The sequence below is a fragment of the Melozone crissalis genome, unplaced genomic scaffold, assembly GCF_028551555.1.
Source record: "Melozone crissalis strain CALT ecotype California unplaced genomic scaffold, PUWL_Pcris_2 ptg000045l_1, whole genome shotgun sequence".
Taxonomy (NCBI): domain Eukaryota; kingdom Metazoa; phylum Chordata; class Aves; order Passeriformes; family Passerellidae; genus Melozone; species Melozone crissalis.
Window position 1 is genome coordinate 16,312,525 of NW_026535823.1, and position 24,577 is coordinate 16,337,101.

The following is a 24,577-nucleotide window of genomic DNA, read 5'->3' on the forward strand; positions in this document are numbered from 1 at the left end:
AAATTCATAATGATGTATTGCTTCAGTTATCTATCATATCTAATAATTTCTAAGAAATCTTCTCTGTGTTATACAGAATTAAAATCTGGGTCATGTTTTTTTGCTTTGAAAGATATTTTTCTTCAATTGATGTAGATTTTTTTTATAAGGACATTCTTGCTTTTTACTATACAAAATATTATGAAACTTCAGCAACCAGCTGTAGCCTTCTCTTTTTGCCATAATTATTTCCACTGGTTTTAAAATAGATTTTATTGCATATTTCACCCTTACAAATAGTTGCAAAAATCTTTCTATACATCTATTATAGATAAATAAATTAATTATGAAACAAATCAGTATCTATGCATTCTCTTCATATTCTAAAATAGCTTCTTTAAAATGTCATTCAGATAGATTTCAATAGCCTTTTTAAACTAGATTTACACAAACCCCAACTAAGTCCCACAGAACATCCTGTGACAAAGTAAACACAGGAAGTCCAAAATGAAGCTGATTTTTCTCCCTGGCTCCAAAAATAGGAAGAGCGTTCTAAGGACTAGCAGTCACTTCATGTATTTACAAAGTGTATTAAAAACTGCTGAGAGAAGCCTGATGTAAAATGCTAGGTAAAAGGTCAATTAAGGAGATGTTATATCAAAACAGGCCAGATATCAAAGATATGGCATAGGTTAGATTGCTTCTGAATCTTATTTACTAGTATGCAACTACTAATGAAGAAGACCAAAAACAAACAAAAAACCCCAGCACAGGATATTACATTCACAAATACTATGAACATTTCTTATTTAAGATTCTTTTGGCAAATTAGGTGTTAGACCCAAATCAGGTTTTTGAGATATGGCCTATTTCTTTATTCCAGGAACTATTCATATTCTTTGGTAATGTTATCTGTTACAAAGCACCTGCCTCCAGGCAGCACACACTCTTCAAGTCAAAGAAGGCAGATCATGCCACTGTCCTGAGGCCAGCTGGCCCTGCGGGCTGAACTGAGGTCTGTAGTTAGCTGGTGTGTCCTCCTTCCAGAGTGCTTCTGTCTTGCAGAATCCCACTGCTAAATTTGGAGCTGCTTTTCAGCACAGACTTCTCAGGATCTCTAATCCATCAATCTAAACAGACTTGTACAGGTTACAGTGAGCTGCAGGGACTTTTTCTTTGCAACTGTGCAATGAAGCCTTATCTTTTAAGGTGCTTCTGAGTTGAGAATTCTTGAAGGTAAGGAAGTGTAGCTTTCAAGTGCATACAATTTCCCTTAGCAGTGGAGATTCAACATGCACCAAAATCCTTTTAATTAATTCATTTATTTGGCAGGATATTTATGAGGTTTTCTTCTTGAAGTTCTGTGCAATATTCAAATTGAGCCTTCTTTTCTTACAACAAAAAGGGAATAATTGGCATTCTATGACTTGGATAATCCTTGAATTCTCTTAAGTAGGTGCAGTGTTTATCCTTTGCCCAGACTGTCATCTGAATGAAGCAAAGCAAGGTGAACAGTCCCACTGGATGGAAGGGGAAAAAATACTTATTTCATTATCAGATTAAAAACATGCTCTTGCTGCTGACATCACTTCACGTTGAAGTACCAAAACATTACTCACCTGGAACACACTGAGTCATGATAGTGAAACTGATCCAGGTCCCCACCTGTTTTGGCCAAGGAAATTGAAAATATTTCTGGTGACAGCATTTGCATTTATGTCTCTATTGATCAAAATAACCTTGTCCTAGTATAAGTAAATAAAAAAATCAAGGTCAGCCAGATCAATTTCTATTGTTAATGACCTTTAGTTAAAAAGGTGAACAGTGCCTTATTATCACAAAAAAAAACCCTTCACATTTGCTTCCACAGCTATTACAATGACAAACTTTAAAGCATTAAAACAGTGTCCTTCCTGTTTCGCTGCCTAATTTGTATTCATCAGACCTGCATCACTCTTAGCAATGGCAACTTTCTATAGTCCAAGGCCCAGTGCTGTTCTCAATAACATCTGTTGATCTCTACTGAACTTCAAACCTGACACTGTCCTTCTGTGCAAGAATGAATGTTACACTGAGTTGCACTGACTTGATCTGCTTTTGAACTCAGTCAGGAGTTAGCTCCTTATTAAGGAATATGAAATGATAAACTGATTCAAGTTTCTAAAGCAGTCACCACCAACACAAGTGATTGCATAACTTAAAATGGGGAAGACGACTTTGGCTCATTTTCTCTATCACAGTATCTTATATTTGTCTGACCACTATCTTCCTGCCTGCAGTGATATTTCTAGGCTCTTACATTATAAATCCACCAGACACCTCCATCTCTCATTGCAACACATGTTCAGTGACAATCTCCCTGTTCCTGGCTGCAGAATTTGTCCTGCTTTACAGTGCATGTCTTGTCTAGCAGCCCCCTAGAAGCACTGACCCAGGATCAGGGCTGTCTGTGTAAGGTTAGTCACATCAGTACTGACCCAAGGGAGGGGAGGAAGAGCAGACAAATTCTTGTACACAACCTGATTTCATGGGGTTTAGGGAAGGAGGGGAAATGTACTGAGCTGAACGGTTTCAGAGGTTTCTTCCATGTAAAACATTCTAAAAGAAACAAAAATGTTTTCAGCGACAGTAAAATCTGAACATGTTATTTGAAAATACATACCTCGTATGTATAGTTTGGGCAAGATACAAAGAAAAACAGCCATGTGAAAGGATTCTTTGTTGGATATGGGATCTTACAGGTTTTGGATCCTATAGATTAGAAAACAAATCACAAAATATTCATATTCCTAAATATATTGTTTTCTGTAAAGACAACCCAGCTCTGCCTACTTCTGTGTCTCATGACTGTCAGAGGGATAAACAGGATATGGGAAGAGAGGATGTCCTCTGGACTCACAAGAGGAGTGGGGAGTGGAATACCTGTGAGGGAACTTTCCCTTGCTCACCAAAACATGGTTTGTAGCAGCATTGTTTCCTTTTGCACTGGCAGTATAACCAATGTAACTGCTCCCAACACAACCCAGGCCAAACAGTAAAGATTGCAGTAAGTTAAGAAATGCTGTTCAACAGTCTGATGTCAGAGTCCTTGCACTGTTTGATTTCCCTTAGAATCCAATCTTTACAGTGCTGAGCAACCTGTGCTCCTACAGCAGTCAGCTGACAGTATCAACATCCCCCAGCATCAGGTCTTTCCTGAAGCAGAGCAACTGAAGAAGTACTGAATGGCTGCACAAAACTGAAAATGATGACGCAGTTTTTACCATTTCTCCGGAGGTCACTGAGTGCAACATGAATGGAAAAATTTCCAGCTTCACACAGCTGCAAGAAAAAGTATGACAGAGTTAAAAATGTTCTTCCCTTCTATTTCTTTTTCTTCCTTTTATTCCTGTTATTTCCTGGGGTTCTTTAAAATATTTAAGAAAAGGAAAATAATCTATTATTAACACAATAAATATCCTTAACTAAGACTACTGACAGAAGGATGAAACATCTCCATTCAAATATGAGTCCATATTATATTCTGTTATATCTTTATGATATTTTTAAGAAACTGTGGACTCCATGTCCAAAGTATCAAGTTTATTACTTACACAATCCCCTTGAAATCTAAATAAAGCACAGGGGATAGAAGTGAACTTGGGGGATACTTGCTTTATTTTTTTGATTATTCTTATGCCTTTAAAAACATCAAAAAACTTATTTGCATAGTCTTGGTTTCTCAAAAATTATTCAAATTCCAAGGAGGATACAGTTTGGTCTCTAAGTAAGTTTTCTTCTCTAGAGTATAATTGATATGAGTCATGAAATATAACTGACCCAGCTTCCTTCACTGGATTTAAAGCATGCTGCCCCAATCAATTATGAAGAGAGTGTATTGAAATGACCCATTTATATGATTATGGACACTTTCCAGTGTCTGCAATGCATAACTATTAGCAAATGACTAGTGGTCAGAGCTCCTGAGTTTATTCCCAGCTCTGTGCTTTCTGTTATGGAGTTTCTCAATAAAATGTGAATAGATTATGACCTCACAGAATTTTCATCTTGGGAAGCTGCTTTGGGATCCTGCAGTCACTGATGATTAATTTGTCAAAGCAAGTGAGTAGCTGATGTTCTGAACAAGTTACACATACATAGGAAAAGCCTTTGGATGGAGGTCCATCTTATTGGCTACACTGACTTTGCTTCTGCATGTATGAAGTGTTCCTAGGAATTGTGAGAATGAACAGTGACTGAAGAATTTTGAATCATAAAGAAAGCTATAAACAGGTTTTGAAGCTCAGCAAAATGAAATTTTATCACTGGAAATTATCAGCAACATACTCTCTTAGTTCTCTGGCCAGTTCCCTGAGATTTATGATCTGTTGTGATTTTTAACGCTCAATAAACAGTTCACAAAACAAACTCACTGGCTTTTAAACACAAGGTCACAAACTTTTAAAGATTATGAGAGATCATCCCAACAGATCAATATCCTATTCTTGGAATGGACATTGAATCAAAATATTCCTTTGTACAAAATCATATTAAAAACCAACAGATTTGTCTGTTTTGCATGCAAGTGGTTAGCTTTAGCAGTATGTCCCAAATGTTCTAGTCCTAAGTATCTGTTTATCCTATTCAGTCCTCCACTTATATGACAAAAGAATCAAGGCAAGATATTTTAGCATTTTATAGAAAAAGCAAGAAACCTACCAGAAACATGATCACAGCAAAATTTATCTGTTTTTTCCCATAAGCTATTAAAAAAAGAGTTTGCATGTCATTAGTACTAGTACAGGAAGTACGTACATAAATATTTAAATCATTGAGGGCTGTTTTGCTACTTACAAGGAGGAGTGTAAAGAGGATGATTGATGTAATATGCAAGCCAAGCTGCAAATCCCCAGTAATATAAGCAGTTCTGAAAAATAAGCAATTTTTCTTTGTTTTAGTACAGTCTTTTAGGCCACTATTTGCTGCAAGGACTATTGATAACAATGGATCAGGACAATCCTTCAACTTGCTGATAATACAACAAAAAATGGCAGTACTAAGTGTGGTAGGTGGGAGCAGGTAACAGGAAATAAGAAAGGAAATGGTACTAATAGAGTTTAGATTTCCTCTAAAATATCTTGGAGCTCTTAAATTTATAAACAGTTTTAGAAAGTATGATCATATGACTGAAAACAAAATTATCTTGTCTGGCAAGCCATTGGGCAAAGTTGAAGAGCATACAGACTGCATGTTAAAGAGAAACTTGTTTTGCTGACCCCTGAGACTGTAAGACCAGATTTGGGCACTGTCCTCTCTGCTGTACTTATTATTTTGCACTGCTCAATCTCCTGTACTCTTTTCCTTCACCCCATCAGTTTCTTTCTTTCCTATGCTTTAACTTTTCCTGCCTGATGCTTTCCTCTACATTTTCACTGTGATTTCTCTAGTTAGTCCCTTTTGCTGCTGTCCTTGTGTTTCTGCCGTGCAGTTTCCACTCTCTAAACTGATAATGAGCTGTCACTAATGGCTGTACTGCCGCATTCCTCACCAATCTCAGTGCTTGTTCATAGGCTTCATCCATGAAAAAAATGACTTACAATGACAACCTTTACCTCTTATTTGGCCTCCTTGGCCCTGCCTCCTGTGGGGTTTTTTCTGACAGTCATTGCTGCTTTGGTGTCTTGGTGACATGCTATTTTCTCCCTCCTTATATATTTGTAGGTGGGAGGGAGGCCTTTTCTTGAGCCCTTCCTCTTCTTTGCTCTGTGCTCTGACCTCTAGACTTTAACCCTCAACAATTCAAACATTTGCCTCTCATCAGTTTAGTCTTCTTTTACCCAACCTAGTCCCTCAGTTTTTGATGTATTTGGGTATGTTTGTTCATCACCTGGACTTCAGCAAGACCACAACTGAGCTCTTTATCTTTCTTTTCTTTGCCTTATCTTTCCTTGCATCCTATTTTCAATTTTAAGCAAAACTCTGATCCTCTTAGTCTTCCTGGTCTTTCTTTTTCTTGGCCTTCCAAATAGGTTCCTATACCTTAGACATTCCTAGGTGTTTCTGCTTTCTCCTTCACCACTTCCTTTCCTGCTCATGCAGGCAAAAATCCCATCCAAGGCTCTCCTGCCTAGTTTAACTTTTTTTGTTTTGCTTTGAATTTTGCAGTCTTTTCCCCCTGTATATACCAGAACTGCATTTCTAGCAATAATACCCTGGAAAAGTGATTACCTCAGCATCTCCAACCTGCACTAGCTGACTGCAGTGTCTGATGGTGCATTTTTCTGAAAATGCTGGTGCCCCCTCATCTGCTGCAAGCAGCTGTATCAAACATTCAGTTGCATTTCCATTTTTTTCTCAGGGTTAATTGAACCACGGCAGTGCCAAGACCTCAGACAAAATGGATACCCTTTTGGGTGTGATGTAATACAAGCACTTAGTATGTCCTTGTAATGAGACTGTGTAAGAGATAACTGATGTAAAAGAGCAAATTATTAACAAGTAATTACAAATTAGGTGGGATGAATGAGCAGAAAAAATAGCTTCCCTGTGATGACTTCCTTTGCCCCCAGGAAATGCAGCAGAACCAAGAGAATGATTCCAGTGAGGAACAGTATAGGTAGTGTCTTATCCATAAACTACTGTTTCCTCCCTAAAATTAGCTTCTTCAACAGACACAAATTACTGACTGCTGTACAAACTTAGATGGAAACAGTTTCTTGTAATCTTGGAATGGCATGTTCAAGAAAACCTTCTCCTAGCTTCAAGGCTTGGCACAGGATGGAACATATGGCAATGGATTTCAGTGAAGTAGAATTAAAAAAATGAATTATCATGGCTCAGTCCCCAACAATACATGTTCTAATTGAACTGAACAAGTGCTAATCACCCAAAGAACATGATTTGCTGCAAGACTATTCCTCGCTTATAAGAAAAGAAACTTCAAGATGAGTGGGGTCTACCACTGCTAAGGACCTTTACAGTAATACTGGTAAATGTCCAGCTGCCATTGAATCCATATTTCTCATACAAACGCCTCCAGTGAGGTTCAAATAGGAACATGCAGACTTCATAAACCCACTTGGAGAAAAGAAAGAGTTTCTGTGAATCCTGAATAATAAAGCTTTACAACAGTCTCTTATAATGCTGCAGGTCAAGTTCAGATATTGCAGGGATCCCAGAAATAAATTATTCCTAAGTTTCCAAACTTACAGTTAAGACTTTCATCTTCTCCACTGCAACTGACAATCCATAGTTCTTAATATCCTGCCTATGTTTACTCATGACCAGCATGTACCCTTCTGTTTGTCTTCTTATATTGTCTAAATAAAAACTATTTAAATACTTTAAATAATATTTATTTAGATCTAATGTTCTCTTTCCTCCAGATGTTTTTCTACAAAGTGATGATATCCCTTCCTTTTACTCACAAAAATGTTCATGGGTAAAGAAAGACCATATAAGACCAATCATGAGACTAATCTTTGAGGAATTCTTCTGGTACTTCCCTATTATTAAAGGTCTGACTGATCCTTTTTTGGCACAGCCATAATTATCTTTCTTTCAATTAGTTCTTTATCACCACACTATTTTTGTATTAATGCCTATTTTATTCATCCTAAGGAGTTGTTTACTAGGTCCAGATAAATCAGGTATTCTACCTTTGCAATGCCTAGAAAAATCACATCTTAGAAAAAATTACACTATGTTAGTATGCTCTGCTTTTGGGGAGGCTGCTGCACTGTAGGGAGTAATTTATTCCTAGTTCCATTTGGGAAAAAGGGATGAAAATCCCATCTCTCATCAATTCCCATCTCAGATTTCTGCTTATTGAGGCTGAAGTATCTCCTGTACCCCATAGCATTCCACTGCGCTTAGGAAAGAAGCTATCTATATCTGCTGTGTATGTGATCAAACCCTGAAAGTAAGAAGCCTTGTCTACCACTTCTATGTGATGGAAAAATGGGAAAAAAAGATGTGATGTTTTTCACACTGGCAGAATTTTGGAGTAACACCACCAAGGCCAATGAAATTATAAAAGCAAGTGAAACCCAAGCACTGCTAAACAGCTACTGTTGTGTCAAGAACAGGAGATCTGCAAGATCTGTTGTGTCAAGAATGAGATCTGTGAACCTTTTAACAACTCTTGCTGCAGGAAGCCCAATAAATTTTGAGGGAGGATTCTTTTGGAGGGTCACTGCCCCACTACAGACCCTCCTTTCCTGAAAGCTATCACCCAAAGGACCAGAGCCACTGGACAGCTGTAAGGAGTTGGCCACAAGGTAGAGCTTCAGCTGCTACAAGTATCAGTGCCATAGTGCAAATTGCAAGGAACTGCCTAAATCCCAAATGCTTTTCCAGTTGATAATCTCTTGTCTTCCTTAGAGTAAGTTGTACTTTTGATTACTGGTGTGTTCTCTTTTACAAACATTTATAAAATAATTATGCATAACCATGCAGTCACTGTACTACTTCTCAGACACCCAGGGAACAGATTCTGCACCCCAAGAGCTGCCCTGTGCCACAGCAGCACTGGTGACATCAGGGAATGCTCCTGTGGAGAAGAAAATGCAGAACAACTGAGCTGCTTTGCTCTGGATCCAAGGTAAATTAACAGTTCCTTAACAACAAAGAGAATTTTAGGGGCAAAGCAGATATAAAATGACTGTTACAAAAATAGATTTTTTTTTTAAAGAAAGCAGCTCTCTCACCATTGTGCCTGCCTGTACTACCTTTAAAGTTAACTTGTTACTAAAATATTCACACCCAAGGATCCCGCTGAGTGAAAAGGAAGGGTATACTGAAGGTTTAAAATTCTAAAAAGTAATGAGACTTCTATAATATTAGTAACAGTATGACAGCATATGGGTTATACAATAGTGACATTAGGAAATCTTCTGAAAGAAGTTGGGGCAGCTTTATGGGTGAGATATGCTGTGCATTGCTACAAAAGCCACACAAAATGTCTCTGGTGCAGAGGCAGAGCATAGGCTGGCTAGGCTGGATTTATAAGGGCAGCTGTGGATAGACTCTGGCACAATTTACCTTCACAATATTCCTCAGTGGCATAGTCCCACGGGAGAATCGATGAACAAATACTGTTTCAATCAACCTTTTGATGTAGTGGAAAGAATGGCAGATACATGCCAAGCTAGAAACAGCAAGACAAAAGCATTTAAGAGTGCTTAAAAAAGCCGTGTGTGGCAAGACATTTGGAATAAGACTACAAGAAATACTGCTCAAGCCTGCAAACAGACTTACTTAACTACTGGGTGTGGACTTGATGTAAACCTCTCATCCAGTCCATAGACAAAATTCATGCGGAAATAAAACACAAAATAGATGAACAATGGACCTGTATATTCTATCAAAAATACCTGCAAAAAGAGAGAAAATCATTAGACAGCTGAATTAGATGATGGTTTTGCTTTGGTCTCTTTGTGACAACTAATGCAGTGGGATAAACACCTCCACATGTCCAGGATGGCATTAAGAGAGGCAGGGAGGTAGTAGAAGGTTTGGCTATGAAACTGGTAGCCATGCACTTAAATATTTTGCAATTATTTGCCTCAGTTGCATTCAAACAGCCATTGCCAGTGCAGCAGACACAGTATGGGTATGAAAAGATAACAATGGCAGCCCAGAGATCATGACAAATATGCATGCATGTTACATTTATGCAGCTCTCACCCTTCTCTTGCACTCAAAAGCTGTTGCTTTATTTTGGTTTAAAATGAAATTTGGTGAAGAATTTGTCTTGAGAAATAGGAGTTTTGCTTCTACTGAATGAATTTTGTTTAAACTCGAAACACAGCTTGTAAGTATTCACAGTGACCCCATCTGTGTGAACAGTTAGCACAGCAGTTGTCCTGGGAAACAATGATTTCATTATATGTTCAAACAAGCTTTAATTGGAATACTAGAAGGAAAATAAAAAGAAAGGGGAAAAAAAGAGAGGAAACCAGAGAAGCTATTTCTCTAACTTGAATTCGTTCAGATAGGTGTGTATTTCTTAGGAATATCATTTTAAATTGAAGTTAACTTTGGACCAAATATTAACAGCTGAATTTTCCACCCATCTATAAGTGAGGAAAGTAGGTCCATACCTCACATACAGAGAAAGAAGGGAAATTGATTGTACTTCTGTCACAAGCAAACAAACAAAAACCCAACAACTAAAGAAAGCAAACAAAAAAGAAAACCAAACAATCCCAGTTCTCTAATGTGTTTAGAGTTGTTTTGATACTCAGAAAAGTTGAGTTACTGACTTCTGTTATGATCAGCATTTTCTCTGGTGAAGATCAGGTTTGCTTGTAGATGAGAAGCTCATCTTTTTGATTTGATAATACTAAACTATTTGTTAGTTTATATTTGAATGAAGTAGCTTGAAGGGTAGGGAGAGCAAAAGATTACGAAATGGTAGCCTGGGGTTACTCTGCCCTGTGATATTTTGGTGGATATTAATGCATGTGTGTCTTGAAATCTACACTGCCATTAGAAGCCTTTGTCTGTCTTCCTGGGTTTTTGAATTGAGTAATAGCTGCTTGATTTATCAGCATTGCATCCAAAGTAAAGATGTGAAGACTCAGTCTTGCAAAACATACTTGACTTTTTAAATTTTACCTCCTATTAACATTGTCTTTGCTATTTGTAATCAACACAGGGTTTTATTAATATCTCATAGCTAATAAATGGTAAATATGTCTTTAAATTATGAGGTACTTTTCCCTTGACATCGTGCTGTTTATTGGAACTAGTGTAATACTGTGCAGCAAGGACCTTCTAGAGAGCTAGAAGGGTCATTGGTCACCTCACTGCATAAACAGCAGTGCTGTGTTGCCTGCCAAGTGAGTTGTGATAAAATTTGCATTTGAGCTAAGACAGTAAATATGCAAGGTCTGTGGATTGCTGCTAATATTGCAGAAATTATCAGCCATCATTGGCCTGTCACTGGCATCCTGGGACACAGTCACATGCAGACAGCAACTAATCTTAATTTTATGCATTTTCTTGCTGAAGTCACTTCAGGTACTGACATGTGAAGTTGCTCCCATGCCTCTTTGTAGGACAAACTCAATGGAGTATAACCCTAATTTTGTCAGGAGTTACACAGGTCTGGTGGAGCAGACTGCCAAAGGCATTTGCATACCTAGTTCATAATGATTTTGCAGTAGACATCTATTTGACAATCTGCATTTTAGTTCTGCAGAGCCAGCCTCCCTGCAGCAGGTTTTCCACTGCTGCTCTCCCAGAGAACGGAATAGGCATTCAATCTGTTACCGCTTTCCCTGATTAAATGAACTGAAGCAATGAGGATTCATTGCCTGCATCCACTATCAGAACAGACATCATGCAGAAATATTGGAGAGAAACAAAAAGTGATGTAAGGATTAACTGTGGAAAACTAGCCATTGAAATGGCTCAGACTTGAAGCAGAGCTCACCGTAGTCCATCCTATCTGTGGCCCTAAATCTTTAAAGTATAAGGTAGCAGTTGTGCCAACAGGGAGGTGCTGCAGGATTTCTTCATCCCTCAGAGCCTTTCCTTCTGAGAAGGAAAGAAGTAATTACATCTTAGTGACATTCAAGTCCACTTTGGAAGCATACTAGCTTTATATGGTGCTTTATCTATGAGACACCTTGATGTGATGTGGGTTTATTGGAGTCTCATTAAACAGACCAAGAATATTTACACTTAATTTTTATTTATCCCTGTAATCACATATAAGCCTGGGTCCCCTATTCACACCAAAACAGTTAAAAGAATTCCCAATCCTATGTGCCTGTCCAGTCTAGTAGACTTTCTTCATCACTGCCAACAGCAGGATTTGTTGATGGGGCGATGCCCTTTATGGCAGTTCCCTGACCTCCTAGTCAGCTGCACCTCTCTCTCTCTTCTGCTTTTCTCATTGCTCATCATCAGACAAACAGAAGATAGGATAAGCTGTGTTTGGAAAACTCTCCTATAGAAATTTTCACTGCCTTTCTTTTCCCAAACAACCAGCTATGAGGTGATTCCACTGCACTTGAGCTTTCAATGCCTAGATTTGGAAGAACCTCCAAAGGCCAGCATTTTCTCATGGCAAGTCTAACTATTTAAATTCATAGAAGAATCTGACAAGGGAGACCTTCAAAGAAGGAAACAAGATACATCTGTTTTCCATGGATAGATTTTACATAATGAGCAAATCTTCACCAGCATACTTTTAAGGGATTATTTAAACTTATCCTTAATGAAAGCAAAGGAAGAAAGTGTTATATTTTAGCTAAGATGAATTAACACAGTTTGGCAATTAGACTTCTGTGGACACAGGCCATGTAAGAGGCTTCTAGTAGCAATACCTACAAGTGTATTAATGAAGTCAGCCAGCTGTCATCAGCTTTGTCAGCAATTGCTATGTCCACAGCAATGTGTTCTGCATTAGCTTCCCTCAAAAGAACTGTAATTCCTGCCTGAGAACAGAGGATTATGTGAATTGATAGCTCAAACTCACAGCCCTTTTTGGTGCTCCAGCTGAGCATCATCATGGAGATCATCTGACTGCAGCTAAGGGCAGTGAATATCTAGATCCTGTGCTGCCTCTCTGGAGAGCAACAGTGCTCAGTAGTTAGAAAGTGCATTGGAACAATGTGCAAACTCCTGAGGTAATTACCAAGCACCAGGGTGTAACTATGTTTCCTTCAAAAGAATTATATTTGTTCTGGATTCTCTTCAGCTTTCACAGCGCTAATTAACATAGCTGGAAACAGATTCTTAAGAGCCAACACCCTTAAGCACACCTTTCCTGCCCGGGCCCCGCTCAGTTCAGTTACTGCAGACCTCACAAGTACTTACTTGGATCAAGTTTTATTGACTGCCTTGCTGGGTACCACCGAGGATCTGTAAAACAATACAGAGTTGTGTGATACACAATGTTCAGTTTAGATCACCCACTACTATAATGAACGCAATACAAGATGAGCTTTGTTTAAAGGTTTTTTTAAATATTTATTCAACACTAATATAGGTGATAATTATGCAGCAGAAAAAAATACAAAGCTGTATCAGGATAGGATAAAATAATTTTGCTGAAATCTCGCTGTGATCACATTCATGTGCAGGTTATCAGCAATATGTGTGCGTACATTATGTTTCAATTATTTAATTTTTTTCCTATTTATGTACTGGATATTCTGATGTGAGCTGCTGCAGAAGTTATACTCACATATTTTATGGAACATCAATCTGATCTCTCTAATTGTAGCATTTGGTTCCACCTAGGCAACAAAAATATTGTAAATATAAGATGCATGTTTTGAATGACAACTACTAGGTGCAAGACTATTAGGCCAAATAGAAATGTGACTTAGACAATGTAGCTATTTTGTACTGGTGCCTAGCCTTGGCATGAAGGATTCAAAGAACTGACAGGAAAAAGGCAGGACAATTTTTGACACCTGTTTCAGAGGCAGCTTCTCTAGCAGTGATCAAGAGTTACTATTACAGCAGTGACAATTTGATGGTTTCTGAGTACCAAACAACAGGCACCCTCTTAGTAAAGCAACTTAGGAAAGGACAACTGAAGTTGTCCTTTTTGTCCAAAAGCTCCTTCTGGAAAAGGGTTGAAATACACTGTTGTCAGTATGAAGCTTGCATAATCATTGCAAGTGGCCAAGGAAAGGCTACCAGAAGATTAAATACTCTTCATAAACACCATATTTACTTCAGAAAAGTTAATAATTTCTTAAAAAGTCACCTAGTCTTTTAAGCAGATTTTTGTTTTACCTTATCTAGGAAGCATAGCTGTTTCTTTGTCTCCCAATCAAGGATTTCCACCTGAGAGGACACAAAATGATAATTAATCATTATTGGCTAAATAATGTGTAAACTCAGCTGGTTCCCAAATTCACAATTTCCTGTGACTCAGAGTGGGACACCGTTTTTCTCTGATCTATGAATTGAGTTCAAAACCTTCTTGATGTTCTCAAGAGACAGTTTCAATCACCAGTTTCCAAAAGCACTCAACTTGGAAAAAAAAAAGCCAAATGAATTGTCTTCTTGGATATATTCAGTAGCAGAAGTAGCTAGGTGTTTGATCAAAAAAGGTGATCTTGGGTATTTTCTTATGCTAGAACAAGTGGAAGAAGTAAGGGGTAGAGAAGTTTCACAGGAATCACTAAGGAACAGTACTTTTATGATTCATAAAATTAGAAAGAGCTTGAGAAAAAAATTAAATGTATATATATGCATATAAGCAAATATTCTGAGTACATAAAGCTTGAAGATTATTGTGTATTATTTCAAAAATATTTTAATTGTCAGGAGAGTGGAAAATATTGGTGGACATAATGAACAAATGCAGCTAAATACCTGGGCTTCACAAACACTTAAACATTTGTTATAGGCATAGTCAGTGTCACTCTTGCCTCTTCAATCATTTGTTTTATAATTACATAATAGCATTTCATATTCCAAGCAGAGGTTTAGCTACAGCTCTGAAAAGAGCAGTTTATTTCCATGATCGAATGGCAGTTTGGCAAAATGTTATGATTTGATCAATAGCCAAGCAGAAAAGTCCCCAGACATTGCAAAGCCCAGTTGCAGCAACTCCCTAAACCACATTGCAGTTGTTGGGGTTTTTATATAAACATCTAGAATTAATTATGTTTGGTATTAACTGGCCAAGAGAATGGATTAATATTAGACTTTAAATATGATTCCTCACTAAAAATAGGAGTCACAGTCCAGTATCTTTCTCAGAGGGTTGCTTTGAAGAGATCACTTGGTTGGAGTATCTTATTTCCTTGTTTCACTTGTCCTAAAGGGTTCTTTTCTGCCCCAGCAATGGAGCACTTGAGCTCCAGTCCCACCTATCAAATCTGATCTCCACAAGGAACAGTAATGCCATGGTGGTTTCTGCCTGTGCACTGTAAGCTCTGACCAGGACACTAAGAGAGATAAGTACTGTTCCTCCTTTGTGATACCTAACAAGTATCTGATGGATTGTTGGCATATGTTTTCCCTTGATTTTTTTATATTTAAAATAACACATATTTACAGTTTTAATATCTGTTTGTGTGAAATCTCCATGGGAAAGCAAATGAAATGGATTCCTTTCCCAGAAGACTATTCTTGAAATACATTATTCTGACACTTGCAGTCCACAGAACAAGTACGGGGCAGAGAGGGGGCTGTACACCACTTTTTTTCCCTTCTGATGCCAAGTTGCTATAAGGACTATTGAAACCTCTGGTGTATCTCAAAGCTCTTTTGTCAATGAATACCCTGCAGACTGCAGCAGTCCCTACACTTTTAGTAATGTCCTTCCCATTCCATACCCAACCCAAATATATATATATATATATATATATATATATATATATATATATATATATATTTTATCAGAATCCCCCAGGCGCAGTTTTAATTTATGGCCTCCAGTGGTTGTATTTGAGAGATATTCTCCAGGTCAATTACAGTGGTTTAAATATCTTTCTACCACTTATGGTATTTTAGCCTGGTTATTCTTGCTAGGCACAAGACCAGACTGAAAGTTACAGAGTTTTTCTTTAGCTCTGTGGTTTTCATGGGAGTGGCTGTACAGAAATCTCTGTAGAATCAGTGTGTAAAGCAAACAAATAAAGCTTGATTCCACTGTTATTTAGTTCTGTTCCAGCACAATTCTTTCAAATGCCAAACTGTCATACCTGCCTATACTGGTCCATGCAAATAGCTAAAGGAAGTCTATAGAGATGATGGATCCAGACTCTTCTTGGAAGTGCACAGAGATAATGGTGAGAGGGAATGTGTCTGGATAAAATAGGAGAAAATCCAGACACAAGAAATTTTTTCACCATGAGCTAGGCAAAATATGAGAAGTTGCTTAGAGAGGATGTGGAATCTCCATTCTTGGAGACAGTTAAAGCTGGACTGGACAAGACCCAATGCCATTTGATCTGGCTGTATCTGCTTTGAGCAGGTTTTCACGATTTCCACAAGGCTCCTGCAACCTAAACTGCTCAATGTTCCTTTTTTTTTTTTTTTTCCCCCCACTTCAAACATTTAATTTACTTTCAATTACTTTCAAGATCTAAGCAAATATCAAACATTCTTTTCCTTTTCAGAAAGATGGATGCCAGAACACAGCTTTAGATTCCACTTCAGTCCACAGCAAATTGTGCAGCAACAGAGTGAAAGCAAGGTGACTGTTTCCTCTATTACACCTCTCAGATTTATCAGAACATCCCCCAGTGCAGGTGTTCCCTGCAGAAGGAACAGAAAAGCCTGATCCAAAGCAAGAAACGTAGTTCCTGAACATGCTGGCCAATCCCATGAAGCACCCTAGCACTGAACACAATGTTTCCAGCCTTGAGGCACAGCACCAAGGCAGTTAATGCATTGGTTGGCAACAGTTTTCAGACACCCGGCAATCTGTTCTTGGAACACTTACTGATGGGTAGCATCTCTTTTAAACATAAATTGTTTGGCTCAGAGAATTTCAATTTCATTGTGTTTTCAAAGCATTTAGCACAATAGGACATCAACTGTTGGCCTGCATTAGTGCAGTAAGACTTACAGTCCATTTATTTGGTGAATTTTTAAAGATTAAAATTTAAACTATAGCTTCTGTGAGACTACTTAGAGTAGAACTTAATCAATAGGCAGATTTGTGTAAGACCTTAAAAACTCTTTTGTAAGTGACTACAAATATATATCTTTGATTAGAAGACAAATTTCTTCAATTGCATAAGGATTAAAGATCAATAGTGTCATTAGTAAAAGAAAAAATCCTGATTATTAATGTTTAGAACAGATTGAGGGTAAAGAATAATCAATACACAATATAAGTAGAGAAAAGTATATTCAGCTGTTAAATTTTTATTCAGAAAATAAAAAGGTAAAATAAAAGTATTCATAAGGGAAAAACAGCTGAGCAAAGTGTTTAAAAAGAGTTTTTAAGATGTAGTGTCTCTGTAATAGGATTACAAAAATATAGTTCACTTGAATTCCTGCAGTTTAAAGCCATAGCTAAAGTGCTAAAGGATCAACAGATCTTCAAAAATAACGTGATAACTATTACGGCAATACTGACACATTTATCCTGTCTGTGCATCTTAGAAGTTTAATTTGAAACCATTTGTAATCAGCAGATTGAGTAAACTTGAGTGAGACTTTATAAGCACTGACATAAGCATATATTGTATTGATTTCTTTTGAAATTACTCGGTTAAAAAAAAAAGTTTATTTCACAGTATAGGACCCAACCAGTCTGAGAAAGAGCAATGAGCAGAATGAATTCTCCCTAAACTGTCAGAATGCTGACATAAATCAGTTTATTTGAATTTTAAAAACCAATCTAGTGGTTGCCACAGTCCTAACTGTGGCAAACTGAATATTTCTAAACATTTTTCCTATAGAATTATTAATTTTCTCTATCTCCTTTGACTTTTCTGGTAGATTGTGCTGTTCCTGAAGGGAGTAAGCATGCCTTAGTGTGATGTCACATTAGGGCATATCAAGAAGTTTTCTTCAAGTCAAGAGTTAAGCCAAAGGGAGATTGCTGTAAGTGTACTTACACTGAAAATTCTGTTTGTGCTGCTGCTTTACAACTGACTCTCAGTCTGAAGCTTCTCTTGCACCAAAAGGTACAAACTGCAGCAGAGGATGGGTCTAAGGATCCATCTAGAATTGCTTTCTGAAACAGCCAGCAGCAGGTGACTCAGAAGAAGCAATAAAACAGGGCAAGAATGTAGTGACTGAGGGAAAGGGAAGACACAGTGATTTTGATTCTCCTGCACCAGAAGTGCTGCCTATGTATTTAATAATTTTTCATGGATTTCTTTCTTCAACTAGTTTATGCATTTGCCTTTTAAACCTGTGTAAACAGTCCTGAGGCAGGGAGTCTCACAGCTTAGCCACATGCTATGGGAGAAGTTCCCAAACCAGAACTAAGCAAATGTTCACAAAGCAAAATTTCATCATCTTACCTGTGGAGTGCTGAGCCTTATTCTCTAAGCAGTCCAACTAAACAAATCCTTACCTCTGAAGCAATGGCTCATATTTCACAAGATTAGAATCTTATTGCATTATTTCACTGTGTATAAAGACATACAGTGATGCTCATACTCAAAGGGTTTTCTAAAATGAATTTTCACTTTTGTAGAATTTAGATGTCTAAAAGGTTCACAAGAGATACTCTAGGTATTTACTCCTCAGCTTCCTACGTTCTGCTCTTCTGCAAGCCAGTGTTTGACCTGTGCTGACACTCATACTGCATTTTTATTTCTTCCACCTGTTTCTGATTTGCTCGTTAGACATGCTCTCATCTAAATCCCCAAGGATATTGATCCAGTAAGCATCTTTATCCCAAGGTCAGCACAATGCACAGCATTTAGATTCTTTCTGAATGAAACTAAACTGTCAGCAAAGGAGATGATCTAGTTCTTCATGCTTTACATGTAATAGTTAGACACACTGCCTGGAAGTGGGAAAATTGCTTTGGAATGTCTTTTGCCATTCCCCATTTCTCCCACAGGCAGACCACAGGCAGGAGAGGAATTCAGTGAAAAGGGCTGTCTCCTACCAAAGAGAAAGCCTGAATTTCTGTCTCTCTGGGCTCCTTTTATCACTGCTCCCTTCCATTGTAATTCTGTTCAGTATTTCTCTACAGCAGATGCCTTCTGGGATACCACACAGTAAAGAGATAAGAGTTGAAGTAAACTTGGATACTCTGACCAAATTGTCCTATCTAACCTTGGAGCTGGGTGCCTACCCAAACGCATTGCAAAACCCAAGTTGCTTTGTGGACCTGGGCCTAGGGATGATAGATCTACAAATGCTCACCCTTCAGAAAGACATGGATTCATAATTGGCAGAGATAAAATGAGTCAGCATAAGAACAGTCAGGAAGGAAAAGGAAGGTCTATTCACTTGGGGTGGGAGGCTGATTTATTTTTCAAGAAAGGAAAAGTCATTAAGGCCTTTACAGTGAATTCTGGCTCTTGAAAATCTATGAGAACTTTTCAGCTTTTACTACTATGAGATCTTGCAGGATACACAAGATGAAAAGGAACCTCCACCAGTTAATACTGACTCAGTGCATATTTACTTAGGCTGGCTAACACAGAGCTGCATGTTGCCAATTTCCCAGGCATACTGAAAAGTCACATCATTCACTGAGTATCACTGTCACTATGAAGCACATTGGAGTGCCTCCATCTGAGAACCTGAGCCAGCTTTGACTCAACACTAAGTAGACATCCAGGTTTTCCAACACCACTGCACAGCCTTTTCCTTGTGCAAGAGAATATTCACTGCCTTTAGTTTATGGTTGTTTTCTACAATGGCAATATTCAGGTAGAAGAGTTACACAAATTCTTTGTGAAATCACAATCATATCTTTGTATAAGCACTGTGTTTGCATTATCAAACTTCAGTATTTCTAGTTTCATTACTACTCATTGTGCATAATTTGCTGTAGGGATGCCAAAATGTACATACAGTGTATACTTTTGACATGGAATTGAAGAAACTGAAGAGGGTTTTTTTCTTTGTTTTTTTACCTAGCAGCATCAAGGATGGGTCTGCTGCCTTTTGATAGCGCAGAAAGATTGGAAACCCTGGGAATTTTAGAGAGCTTATACAGACAGGTGAACTTACAAAACTGGTGGTTTGGTTTTTTTCTAAATACACTTCAAAGAAGCCCATTTTTTTCCTAATATAAGACTTATAATTTCAAATGTAGCCTTCAAATTCTGAGTAGCTCCAGGTACTTCCTACCAATGAATGTTTTACTATCATCTTCTCCTATACAAAATTAAGTTTCTCTTCCAAGCTTCACAGAGGAAAAAAGACAAATTGCTGTCTTCTAAGTAAAGCAGTACAACTGAATGTTGAAGTGTTGGTAAGTGTGGGGAAAAGTGGTGTTAAAAGAGTAAGAGATAATGTTTGCCCTGTCATCTCATCGCTTTCTATGATAATAATCTTTAGTGTTACTTGTGAAAACAGAGCAGATGTCTTCAAACAGCAGGGAAATTTTCAATTGTCCCTTTAAATGACTGTTCAAATATCTGATCTGTGGCCTTGTCTTTCTGGCAATTCTTGGAAGATACAGCATCTTGAAATGTTCTGCAGTTCTGCTTTTAGCACTTGCTCTCAGTGCTCTTACTTGCTGAGGCTTTAGACAGCATAGCTCTGAGAGGGAGCAGCCTTTGTAACAGGAGCTGTGACATCCCAGCCGTGCCAGCCAGACAGCAGTCGCCACCCCCTTACATTCAGAGGGTTTTCATCACAGACAGAAGAGGGAGGGAACTTTAAATGCCAACAAGGGGGGCCAGTATATTATTGCTTTTAGACTGCACTGCACATGTCAGCTCAATCTATCATCAGGGAGTGAAGATTCCAAAACATTTTTGGGTATTGCTGCTCACAAAAGGCACTTACCATCCAAACTAATTAAGGAAGAAAAAGTACAACTGTGGCTCTTGTGATACTAATTCTCTACAGTATGAATATATTTGTTCAAGGATCTTTCCTCTTGGAAGTCAGAACACCATACTATTTTCTTTACATGAAATGCTTTTGAAGACCTAAACCTGTCAAGTAAAAAGAAATAATACAATTCATTAGTCTAACTTCAGAGCTCTACTGGAGACATTTATATCTGAGCACATCACATAGGCATCCCTCATAGGGAAAGGAGGAAAAGAGGCACTGTTAGGATAAACAGTATCATAAGCTCTGAAACAAACCTCAAATTGGTCAGAAGAGTTGTTCTCTATGCAACTTAGAGAATTTAAGACTCCTAAAGAATATTAATCTAAGTCTCTGTCATACATCTCTCAGTCTGGAGTTGAATCTCCTCAAATTATCAGGTGCAGTATTTTCAAGTATATGCATATTTATTTACAGTTGTCCTTGAGAAGCTTCTTCTGAACTATTAGTGATTAAAAAATGAGGTGAAAGTAGAAACAAACCAATATCTGAAGTAAAGATGACAGTTTGGTGATTGTGAAGTGATTTGTGATTCTTATCAGGAAGAACCATAGAAGAACAGTAAAGAGTAAATGGTTTAAAAATGCTTCGGGGAAAGTACAAATTTATACAGTTCCTCAAAGAGGGAACCCTAAAGTTTATAACAACAGTAGAAATTCTGCCTGGCCTCCCCAGGAACTACTGAGAGAAGTGGGATACTCACCTTCTCTCTTTACATAGCTCAGCTTTGAATGTGTGGTGGGGAAATGCAATTCAGGATTCAAAGTCAATGAATTTGTAACAGAAAACAAATCAGGGAGAACAGTGCAGAAAGCAATAGGGAACTGTATTGGTGGTGCTACTTAGGCAGTCTTTGTCCACATCCTGCCCCTGAGACAGCTCACACACGGGATGAGCTGGGCAAATCTCTTTCCACCCATTATCTGCTATAAAAAGAAAAGGACTAAGACGTACAAGGCTGACATGTAAATTCATGAATCATGCTGAGTTTGCTTTGGTGTTGCTTAAACACGAGATCTTGATTTAGGACTCCAAAGACCTGGATCTCCTGCTATTGTCCTGCCTAGCAAGACTGAGCAGGTCATTCAACTTTTGTGTGTTTCCCCATCTGCAAAATCAGGTAACAATAATGATATCCGTGCTTTTGAGGTCTTCTAGTAACTAGTGCTCTTCAGGAGTTCAAATAAGTCTAGGCAGAAGAGCAAACCTGAAGTGACTAAGGGCAGTCAGAAGGGTATTACACATGTGCTTGCTCCTGCATTTGGATCTCACAACAGTTTGAGTTCTACCTCACTGTTAGAAATCCATGAGGCAGTAAAAGCTTGGTTGTTTTTCCTAAAACAATCCTGGGAAGTCAGCACTGCTGAGGAAAAAGCGGGTGCCTACCTCACACCCAAAATAGCTATAGGCAGTTTATTTTGCTGAATTGTGATGTCTGGATCATTTTTATATCTTTGAAAATTAAAACCTGAACTTTTAGGTCATGGTGAGTTACTAAAGGGGTAGATGATTTTCAGATGACTTTGGATTCTATTAGTGTTATAACAACAACTGATTTGTAATTTGCACGGGAGGAGGAACATTCCTCCCTGTGCATTTTTTTTAGGTAAGTTGTGATTGAGAAACCCAAGTATAAGCCTGCAGAAACACATTCAGGATTGCTGTAATTTAGCTTGTACATACCTGTTTTTGTAATACAAGCCGCTCTTTAGATTTTTTGTATTAGCCAGCCTAGCTAATTCTAGCAAAGAGTCGGTGTGGCTGTTTATGTAAGTGGATGAGATGTTACCCTTGAAGCTCCCCAGGTGCACGTTACTCTGCGCTTTCTGTGAGCACAAGGAGCTAGCTGACTGTACTAAACTCCGCCCGGCTGTTTTTCATTCCCCGCTCAAGACGAGCGCTCCGTGCTAGCAGAGGGCTCTTGCCCGTATCCGCCGTCCTCTCGGCCAGGGCACCAACTGGCCCGCCGGTTCCCTGCGCCCAGCCGAGCCGCCCGCGGCCACGCCTGCACCGGGCCGGAAGGCTGCGCGGGACGGCTGCCGGCGAGGGGCACAGCGGCTGGCCACGGGGTTTTCCGAGAAGTTGGGGACAGAAGGTGCCGAGAACATTCCTCGCTCTCGCTCTCTCCGTAGGGCTGGGACGCGCTGCCAGAGCCAGCGCAGGCTGCCCGCGGTGCTGCCCTAGGCAGGACCCGCGAGAAGCCCAGAGCCATTGATCCGGCGCCTCCGCGCACCGCCGGGAAGCCCGGGGATTCCCCCCGCCCCGCTCTCCGGGAACACCGGGGACGCGGGGATCGGGAACGGCGAGGGGAACGTGCCCGGGGAAGGAGAGGACGGGGCGGGCTGCAGCCGCTTTTGCTGCCTCGCCCCAGTGAAACCCCGGGGAGCAGCGTGCCCCTCCGGGCCCCTCTGCCCGGCTACGGCGGCGGTCACTTCCCTCGGCAGAGTCGGGAGCGGCTGGCTCCGGCTCCCCGGCGCTTCAATGCAGATGGAGGGGGAAGAGAAAGGAGCCCGCCGGGATCCCGGGCAGCCCCGTCCATCGGCGGCAGGATGCTGCGGGACCTGGCCCGGGCTCGCCTCGCCTCGGCCGCCCCCCGCCCCCGGCGCCGCCCGCACCCACCTCGAAGAAGCCGGCTCTGCCGCCCATTCTGCGGGCACCGCCGCGCCGCCCCCGCCGCCGCCCGCGGCACCTTCCGCGGGGCCCCGCGCTGCGGCCAATCAGGCGGCGCCCGGACCCCCCGCCCCGCCCGGGCCGGGGCCGCTGCCCGGCCGTGCCGGTGGGCGGCTGCTGGCAGCGCTGCCTGCCGAGTCCGCGGCGCTGCCCCGGGCAGCCGCAGCAGTGCGGGACCGCCAAGTTCTGCAGCTCCCGGGGTTCAAAAACTGCGGGAGAAGAACAATAGGCACCGGCCGCCGGGAGTGACATCTCATTCAGAAGGGTGATTTATTTGTCTTTGAGAATTACTGCGGGAAATATTTTTCTTTTTAAAGAGCTGAAGTATCTTAATGAGATAACTTGAAAAATGCAACTGATCATGAGCTAGAAGACATTCTCCTTTCTTTTTTTTGATAGTTTACCTGATGTTTCAGGAGTGATTGGACTGAAACAGAACTGTACTGAGATCCCTTCTCCTGCGATGTGTTCCTGCCACTGCTGAGGATTACATACGTGGCATAAAGCAGTACAGAGCTGATACTGTTTTTCCTCCACCCAGTCTTCATTACGTGATATCTTTTCTTTAAGAGCTATGGTAATTAAATATCAACAAAATCTACCAGGCTACAAAGGAATATTGCTTTTTCACCGTCATAAAGTTCTATTAGACAGAAAGATTTATGCTATATACTGTTTGAAAACCTATCTCCAAGTTTAACCTTCTTGCACAGATCTATAACCATCAAAGCTACTGAAATATCAAATAATAAATTTCACCAAAAGAAAAGGCCTCTGCTGGAAAGCCAAAAAGCTGATCAGAGAGCCCTAACAGGACATTATTCATTATTAGTGTAAATATGGGCAAATACAGAAACATACACTGCTTCACAAGCTAACCCTGAGACTGGAGAATTAACATTTGGGCCAGGTTAGACATTCTGGATTTTTATGCTGAAAAAAACAGAAACAAAATTATTGCTTCTCCAAATAGGCTGGCATTTCTTTCAGTACATTTAATTTCCACATGCTCTGTAACCATACAGAATCATGAAAACATTTCCCAACATGAAAAATTAATCAGATCACAAATATAAAGAACATTTAAACTAACCTTCTGTACCAGAAAGCGATCAGGCAGTGCTTCAGACTGACAGAAGTTATGCAAATTGGTTCCCTCTACTAGCACAATACAGCTTGAGGAAGAAAAATCTATTAGAAACACAGTTCAAATTCCCAAGCTGACTGCAAAATTAGAATTTGTGGCTCACTGTTCCGTTTAACATGAGTTACAGAAGAAAAAAGCCACCCCCCTCAACTCTCCAGTACAGAAGGATTTTGGTCAGAGTGTGGTGTTCCAGAAGTCTCCTCATCTCAAAAAAGAAAATACTCCCGAACCATAACCCTTCAGGATTTACCCAGTGTGTCTTCACTGGAACCAGCTGGTGTAAAACTGGACTGCTGCCCTGACACTGTTTCACCCAAGTGCAAACACAGCCAG

The 24,577-nt window shown here is 39.7% G+C and overlaps 1 protein-coding gene across 2 annotated transcripts; it reads right to left on the reverse strand.

The window, feature by feature from the left end:
• Positions 1-1,371: 1,371 nt before the first annotated feature.
• Positions 1,372-23,073, reverse strand: LOC128943021 (very-long-chain enoyl-CoA reductase-like). 2 transcript variants are annotated; one of them, XM_054285785.1, is made up of 14 exons: positions 23,047-23,073; positions 17,513-17,629; positions 13,720-13,770; positions 13,160-13,211; positions 12,790-12,834; positions 11,399-11,502; positions 9,217-9,332; positions 9,001-9,106; positions 4,813-4,885; positions 4,678-4,721; positions 3,243-3,300; positions 2,642-2,730; positions 1,599-1,644; positions 1,372-1,499 (listed from the first exon to the last, which is right to left on the reverse strand). In XM_054285785.1, the coding sequence occupies exons 1-14, from the start codon at positions 23,071-23,073 to the stop codon at positions 1,372-1,374; spliced, it is 1,056 nt and encodes a 351-aa protein (XP_054141760.1). The 2 variants fall into 2 exon arrangements, with proteins under 2 accessions (XP_054141760.1, XP_054141761.1); XM_054285786.1 differs by lacking the exon at positions 17,513-17,629.
• Between the last annotated feature and the right edge of the window lie 1,504 nt (positions 23,074-24,577).

Excerpts from the sequence above, each read along its gene's own strand:
- LOC128943021 (XM_054285785.1), bottom strand. The coding sequence starts at position 23,073 with ATGGGCGGCAGAGCCGGCTTCTTCGAG. Across the intron at positions 13,771-17,512 it reads CAGCACAAACAGAATTTTCA|GTGGAAATCCTTGATTGGGA; the intron begins GTGTAAGTACAC and ends GTGTCCTCTCAG. Across the intron at positions 1,645-2,641 it reads GCCCAAACTATACATACGAG|GTGGGGACCTGGATCAGTTT; the intron begins GTATGTATTTTC and ends TGGCCAAAACAG.